The 6,537-nt window shown below is 66.0% G+C and overlaps 2 protein-coding genes across 4 annotated transcripts in view; one reads left to right on the top strand and one right to left on the bottom strand.

Moving 5' to 3' along the window:
* The window catches only part of GPS1 (G protein pathway suppressor 1), a 4,507-nt gene extending 863 nt beyond the window's left edge, over window positions 1-3,644 (top strand). Inside the window, exons 2-14 of one of the 3 annotated variants that reach the window (XM_027770726.1) lie at window positions 115-207; window positions 454-635; window positions 1,016-1,180; window positions 1,264-1,399; window positions 1,484-1,561; window positions 1,724-1,784; window positions 2,105-2,190; window positions 2,303-2,397; window positions 2,555-2,660; window positions 2,730-2,810; window positions 2,879-3,016; window positions 3,087-3,221; window positions 3,298-3,644. In XM_027770726.1, coding sequence (XP_027626527.1) covers window positions 130-207; window positions 454-635; window positions 1,016-1,180; window positions 1,264-1,399; window positions 1,484-1,561; window positions 1,724-1,784; window positions 2,105-2,190; window positions 2,303-2,397; window positions 2,555-2,660; window positions 2,730-2,810; window positions 2,879-3,016; window positions 3,087-3,221; window positions 3,298-3,372 — 1,416 coding nt within the window. In that variant the 5' untranslated portion in view covers window positions 115-129 and the 3' untranslated portion in view covers window positions 3,373-3,644. Of the gene's footprint in view, window positions 1-85; window positions 208-453; window positions 636-1,015; window positions 1,181-1,263; window positions 1,400-1,483; window positions 1,562-1,723; window positions 1,785-2,104; window positions 2,191-2,302; window positions 2,398-2,554; window positions 2,661-2,729; window positions 2,811-2,878; window positions 3,017-3,086; window positions 3,222-3,297 lie in introns of those variants that run through there. The other 2 variants (XM_006145611.3, XM_014586719.2) reach the window with 2 other exon arrangements.
* A 260-nt stretch (window positions 3,645-3,904) lies between these two features.
* Window positions 3,905-6,537, bottom strand: part of DUS1L (dihydrouridine synthase 1 like) — a 5,794-nt gene continuing 3,161 nt past the window's right edge. Inside the window, exons 9-14 of the mRNA XM_006145612.2 lie at window positions 6,291-6,387; window positions 6,120-6,205; window positions 5,618-5,757; window positions 4,778-4,815; window positions 4,350-4,425; window positions 3,905-4,259 (exon numbers count right to left, since the gene is read on the bottom strand). Of these exons, the coding sequence (XP_006145674.1) occupies window positions 4,120-4,259; window positions 4,350-4,425; window positions 4,778-4,815; window positions 5,618-5,757; window positions 6,120-6,205; window positions 6,291-6,387 (577 nt within the window). The 3' untranslated portion in view covers window positions 3,905-4,119. The remainder of the gene's footprint in view (window positions 4,260-4,349; window positions 4,426-4,777; window positions 4,816-5,617; window positions 5,758-6,119; window positions 6,206-6,290; window positions 6,388-6,537) is intronic.

Here is a 6,537-nt window from a genome sequence, read left to right as displayed (position 1 = left end):
CAGCCGGGCGCGGAGAGAAGCGCTCCCTGGCGCGGGGTGCAGCCCGGCCTTGCGGACAGTGCGGTCCAGCCCGCGGAGCGCGGCTGGGGGTGCCAAGTGCCCACCGTGTTGCAGGGGGCCGTGGAGCCCATGCAGATCGACGTGGACCCCCAGGAGGACCCGCAGAATGCGCCCGATGTCAACTACGTGGTGGAGAACCCCACTCTGGTAGGGGCCTGGGCTCTCAACCCCGTGGGGGCCAGGCCAGAAGGGAGCCTCTCAGGGCGCACAGCTCCTGCCTGCAGCCCGCCTACTGGGCCTCATCCTGGGGCCGTCGTTTGGGGGCCAGCAGCCTGTAGCGAGGGCTCCTGACACCCTGCTCCCCCAGGGGCACCCCTGTTTCGGAGGGCCCTGCCTGCTCTGGTGGTCTTTCTCAGCCGTGGGAGGCTCACCCGCTGCCCCACTCTCGCCCAGGACCTGGAGCAGTACGCCGCCAGCTACAGTGGCCTGATGCGCATCGAGCGGCTGCAGTTCATCGCTGACCACTGCCCCCCGCTGCGCGTGGAGGCCCTGAAGATGGCCCTCTCCTTCGTGCAGCGGACCTTCAACGTGGACATGTACGAGGAGGTCCACCGGAAGCTTTCGGAGGCTACCAGGTGAGGCCAGAGGCCTGGCGAGAGAGGCAGAGGCCATGGCAGGACGGGCATCCAGGGCTGGGCTGCCGACCCCTGTGGGGCCTGTCCTGGGTCCTGGCCACACCCCTGCCCCTGCACGGGCGCCGAGGCAGCACTCCGACTGCGTACTGAGGGCGAGGTGCGAGGCCATGGCTGTCCTGAGAAGTCTGGCTCAGTGGATGGACAGGCCGTGCAGGCCCGTGGGTTCCCTGCTCCGTCCGGCCCACATGCCGGCTGACACTTGTGCTGAAGGTGCAGGGGAGGTGGCACTTGATATCCTGCTCCCGCAGCCTGCTCTGGCGGCCTGTCCTCCCCGCCCCCCTGGCCCCATGGCTGGACTCCCTAACGGCTCGGCCCCTCAGGGAGCTGCAGAGCACACCGGATGCCACCGCTGAAAGTGGTGCGGAGCCACCGCCTCTGGACACGGCCTGGGTGGAGGCCACTCGGAAGAAGGCTTTGCTGAAACTGGAGAAGCTGGACACAGACCTAAAGAACTACAAGGGCAACTCCATCAAGGAGAGCATCAGGTTGTGGGGGGCAGGGCAGGGGCAGGGCAGGGCCAGGGCCAGGGGCAGGGCCAGCGGAGGCAGCACTCACAGCCCACCCACAGGCGCGGCCATGATGACCTGGGTGACCACTACCTGGACTGCGGGGACCTCAGCAATGCCCTGAAGTGTTACTCCCGGGCCCGAGACTACTGCACCAGCGCCAAGCATGTCATCACCATGTGCCTGAATGTCATCAAGGTCAGCTCTGCCCGGGCACAGGCTCTGGCATCCCAGGCCAGCGGGGTGCCCAGGCTCAGTCTGGCCTTATTATGTGTCCCCTAGGTCAGCGTCTACTTGCAGAACTGGTCTCACGTGCTTAGCTACGTCAGCAAGGCTGAGTCCACCCCGGAAATTGCTGAGGTGCAGCCCAGGCCGGGGCCCTGGCCACTGCTGGCCTCCCGGGCGTGCCCTCTCCCACCTTGTTCTCCCTGGTCTGCCCATCCCCTGCCTTGCGCTCTTGGGCTCAGGGGGTCCCAAGGTGTGGGGCGCCTGCCTCTCACCTGTGCACCCTCTCCTCTGCAGCAGCGTGGAGAGCGGGACAGCCAGACCCAGGCCATCCTTACAAAGCTCAAGTGTGCGGCAGGTGAGGGCCCGGGCTGCCTGGACGGGGCACAGCACTGCTGACTGCCACGTCTTCATTCTCGTGCAAGCATTCATGACTAAGCAGCGCCACGGCCACATGGCCCTGAGTGCAGCTGAGACCTCAGGACTGCTGCAAAGCTGGCCGGCACGGCCGCAGCCAGGAACAGGTCGGGTCGGGAGCAGAGCCATCATGCCCCAACCCCTGCAGACCAGCTGCGGCCCTGCGCCCAGCCTCCCCTACCTGCCTTGGGTTGGGGTATACTGGCTCTGGGCTGCTGTGGGCATCTCTGGCTGGCCTCCCCACCTGTCCCCCACCTACAGGTCTGGCTGAGCTGGCTGCACGCAAGTACAAACAGGCAGCCAAGTGCTTTCTGCTGGCCTCGTTCGACCACTGCGACTTCCCCGAGGTGAGGTGCAGGGTCCAAGGAGGGCCCTCGTGGGGCTCGTCATGGGAAACCTCCCCTGAAGGGGGCCCTTTTCTGGGGTTCGTGCCTTCTAAACCCACCCCATGCCTCCCAGCTGCTGTCCCCTAGCAACGTGGCCATCTATGGTGGCCTGTGTGCCTTGGCCACCTTTGACCGGCAGGAACTGCAGCGTAATGTCATCTCTAGCAGGTGAGCGGGGCAGCGTGGCCGGGCCCAGAGCCGGGTCCGCTGCCCACCCTTGGCCGGGTGGGGCTGGTCCTTCCCCGTCCTGCCTCCGCGTGCCTAGGCGCCTGCTGGGCATCTTTGGGCTGGGCCAAGGGCGTGTCTCTGAGCCCGATGCCCACAGCTCCTTCAAGCTGTTCTTGGAGCTGGAGCCACAGGTCCGGGACATCATCTTCAAGTTCTACGAGTCCAAATACGCCTCGTGCCTGAAGATGCTCGATGAGATGAAGGTGAGTACTGGCCGTGCTGAGCAGGTGGGGGGGAAGGGGGGCAGCCTGGCCTGACGGCCTCCCCCGCAGGAAAACCTGCTTCTGGATATGTACCTGGCCCCCCACGTCAGGACCCTGTATACCCAGATCCGGAACCGCGCCCTCATCCAGGTGAGCTGGGCAGGCAGGTGGGCGGCGCGGGCGGCCACGCGGGTGGCTTAGCTGGCCTGGCTCTGCAGTATTTCAGCCCCTACGTGTCGGCTGACATGCACAAGATGGCCGCAGCCTTCAACACCACGGTGGCGGCCCTGGAGGACGAACTTACACAGCTCATCCTGGAGGGGCTCATCAGTGCCCGCATCGACTCCCACAGCAAGGTGGGCGGGCCAGTGGGGGAGTGGGGCGGGCGGGCGGGGGCGGGCCCCACTGAGCCACACCTGTGCGCAGATCCTGTATGCCCGGGATGTGGACCAGCGCAGCACCACCTTCGAGAGGTCTCTGCTCATGGGCAAGGAGTTCCAGCGCCGCGCCCAGGCCATGATCCTCAGGGCGGCTGTGCTACGCAACCAGGTCCACGTCAAGGTGAGCATTGGAGTGCAGGGGGCGGCCAGCACTGCACACTCCCGCCGTAGCCTGAGCTGCCCTATCCCCACTGCAGTCCCCTCCCAGAGAAGGGAGTCAGGGGGAGCTGACACCAGCCAACAGCCAGTCTCGGATGAGCACCAACATGTGAGGACGGTCCCAGGACACCTGTGCCCCCCCCGGTCCTGCAGACTCGCTCCCAAGAGGAACCCCAGCTCAAATGCTGCCCCGCCACCCCCCCCCCCATGCTGGGCCTAGAAGGCAGGTGGGCTGCCAACTATGGTCCTTTCTCGAGGAGGGGCCTGCAGGGCTTGGCTGTGGGCTCCTGCCCCAGGGCAGACTGGGCACCCAGCCCAGCCCCTCTGTGCTGTCTGGGGCCCACGAATGGCTGCTGCACGGCTATTAAAGAGTAGGTTGAATGTGGCCCTTGACTCTGTCCCTTCCTGCTGCACAGGCTCTGGGCCAGGGCCTGCGAGGGCGGTGGGTGTCCTGGTCCTTGGATGTGATAGCCCCTCCCCGGCCTGGGCTGGGCTTGCTAGAAGCACATGGCCGGGGAGCTAGGCCCGTCGCGGCCTTGCAGTTTGTCTGCTGCCCTCTGCCTGGCCTGCAGTCCCCAGAGGCCCTGAGGGCAGCACAGCCCTGGCCAGGCTCCCTGGCAAGGGCTGTTGTCTTGGCTCTGCACGTGCACCTTTGCAACGGTTTATTGTTCGCTTTGAGAATAAAGTGTGAAGACGAGGCAGGTCTGGCCAGAGTAGAGCCTGCTCCCGCTGCAGCATTCCGGGCAGTGTGGGCTGCGGGAGGACCTGGCCTGCCCCCCGCCCTGCCCCCCCAGAGCAATAGCAGGAGGTTCCCTGAGTAGAGGCATGTCCTTGGGGGGGGGGGCGGTGCCCCCTGGTCGTCAGGCCAGGGCACCACCCACGACTTCAGAGAAGTTGCTGGGTGCCCCGGGTCCTGCCTGCTGAGGCTCCTGCAGTCCAGGCCGAGCCCCTTTCCAGGCCAGGGACTTCTCCAGTTTGGTTTTAAAGAGCAACCCATGACCTAGAAAAGACCCAAGGAGTCAGATCAGAAAGCTGAGGGTCCTGCTGCCCAGGGGTGGGGCTGAGGTTCGTGGAGGCAGGTGCCCCTCACCTGGGCAGTCCGCAGTCTCCTTGAAGGCCCGCTTCTTGCAGCAGCCGCGACACAGGTTAAACACACATCTGTTACCCTGGGTACAGGAGAGACAGTGAGCTGTGCACCAGGCTAGCAGAGTGGGGCGCAGAGGGAGGCAGAGTGGGCAGAGCCCACCTAGCCACCTGGGAGCAGCTGCCAGACACCTCTGTCCTGGATACAGCCCTGGGAAGGACACTGCCCTGGGCTGGTCCCCTCCCATCCCGGGACCAGGTGGGGTTGCGGAGGTTGGCCCTTCTCTGGGAAGCCTGGACAGTGAGGGAGAGGGCCTGCCCTGCCAAGGGTCACACCCGGGCTGACCCCTCAGCTGGGCGGCACCAGACGAGGGTTGGCACCTGCCACCCCGCAGTGGCTGTGCCCTGCGGCGACAGCCAGGAGCGTCAGCTCACCTTGGGGTTTCCGCACTGGTCACACTTGGCGTACTTTGCTGGAAGAGAGAGAGGTGCCGGTTGGTCACAGCAAGCCTGAGGTGGGCTATGGCCCAGACAACCCCAGAAGGTGTCCTGCTTGCTGAGGCCAGCCAGGCCTGGGGGCTCGGGGAGGGCCCACGTCGCATGGGCACAGTTCTGTTGGAAAGGGAATGAGAATAGGCGGGCTGGCCGCCACAGGGACACAGGGCTCGGAGCCTCCCATGGCGCAGGGGCAAAAGGGCCGAGAAAGCAAAGCCACGACTGGAGACCTGGGCTTGAAGCCCTGCCTCCTGCCTCCCCAGCTGCCTGGGTCCTAGGGGAGGGTGTGGGGGCTCCTGCTGCTGCTGTCTGCCGGTGCCTTCAGAGGGCCCTCTCGGGAAGCTCCCACCAGGCGGGGCAATAGGGGTAGCCAGCCTTGAGAGCCCAGACAGGCTGGCCCAGGGCACTGAGGGCCTCAGAGAAACCAGGGCAGCAGGCAGGGGCCTAGCCCTTCCAGTCAGACCGTCCCCTGGCTGGCGCCTCCGCCTGAAGGCTAAGCTCCTGGCCTAGCACACGACTTCATAGGGACTCAGAGGCCATCCGGGCATGGCCACCGCTGCTGGCCCAGGGTGGCTTCAGTGCCCCGCAGCCTATCCTGGTGGCCACGGGGTAGTGCCAGTCATGAGGCTGGTCCACAGCCTCGCCTTACACTGGGCAGACGTCCCCACGAGCATGCGGTGCCATGCTCAGGGAGGTGGTATGGCCCTGCACCGTCCCCCCAAGCATTTAGCCCTGGCTGTGGGGATGCGGGTGATGGGCTCCCACGAGGGCAGCGCTTACGTTTCAGAGAGGGGTCGAAGGTCTTGCGGGGGTTCCTCAGCTGCTTCTTCTGCTTGTTTTTGGACAGGGCATCCCCGCTGCCCTCCTCCTCCAGGGCCCGCTTGCTGCGGCCCCCGCTGTTCTCGCTCCCCTCCCTGGGCCTGGGGGTGGCAGGCAGACAGGGCTGGAGGACACCTTAGGGGGCCCACCAGCCTCGGCTACGTGGGTCAGACCAGCTGAGCTCCCAGTGGGGAGGGCCTGTGGGACCCCGACACCGATACATCCATAGGGCAGGTATAGTCGGGCACAGAGGTTTGAGGTGGGGTCTGCAGTCCAGGGCAGTCACCTCTGAGACCTCGACTCCAAGGACAAATCCACTGTCAGAGGAGCTGGGGACTCTGACAGGACGGGGCAGAGCCACCGGCACCTCCAAGGCTGCAGGGGCAGCAGGGTGGATCCCCTGCTGGGCCCTCCGTGACTGGACCCATTTCTGCCGTCCCCCATGCTGGGCCCTCCTGCTCACCCTGGCCGCAGGTAGGGCTGGCAGATCCAGTGTGACTGCGGCAGGTGGCTGGCAGTGGTCTCTCCCTCCTGCCTGGACATCTCCTCCTACAAGCAGAGTCCAGGGCTCAGGTCATAGCTGCCCCACCATGCCCTAGGCCAGGGTCCTGCCAGCCCCACACCTGCCAGGCACCTGGCACCGCAGCTTCAGCTCCTGGCTCACAGCTGCCACACCCTCCAGGGTCTTCACCTTGGCAAGCAGCTCTCGGAGCGGCTGGTGCACCTGCAGCCTGGGACAGGTGCCCCATCAGGAGCCCCCTCCCACACCAGCCCCCACACCTGCAGCCTGGGACAGGTGCCCACCAGGAGCCCCCTCCCATGCCAGCCCCCGCAGGCGCCAGCCTCAGGCCCAGCTCACGTGTGGGTCCACAGCGTGAAGA

This window comes from Tupaia chinensis, unplaced genomic scaffold, assembly GCF_000334495.1.
Source record: "Tupaia chinensis unplaced genomic scaffold, TupChi_1.0 Scaffold000159_1, whole genome shotgun sequence".
NCBI classification, from domain to species: domain Eukaryota; kingdom Metazoa; phylum Chordata; class Mammalia; order Scandentia; family Tupaiidae; genus Tupaia; species Tupaia belangeri.
Note: the sequence above shows the minus strand (reverse complement) of the source record. Positions and strands in the feature narration are given on the sequence as shown.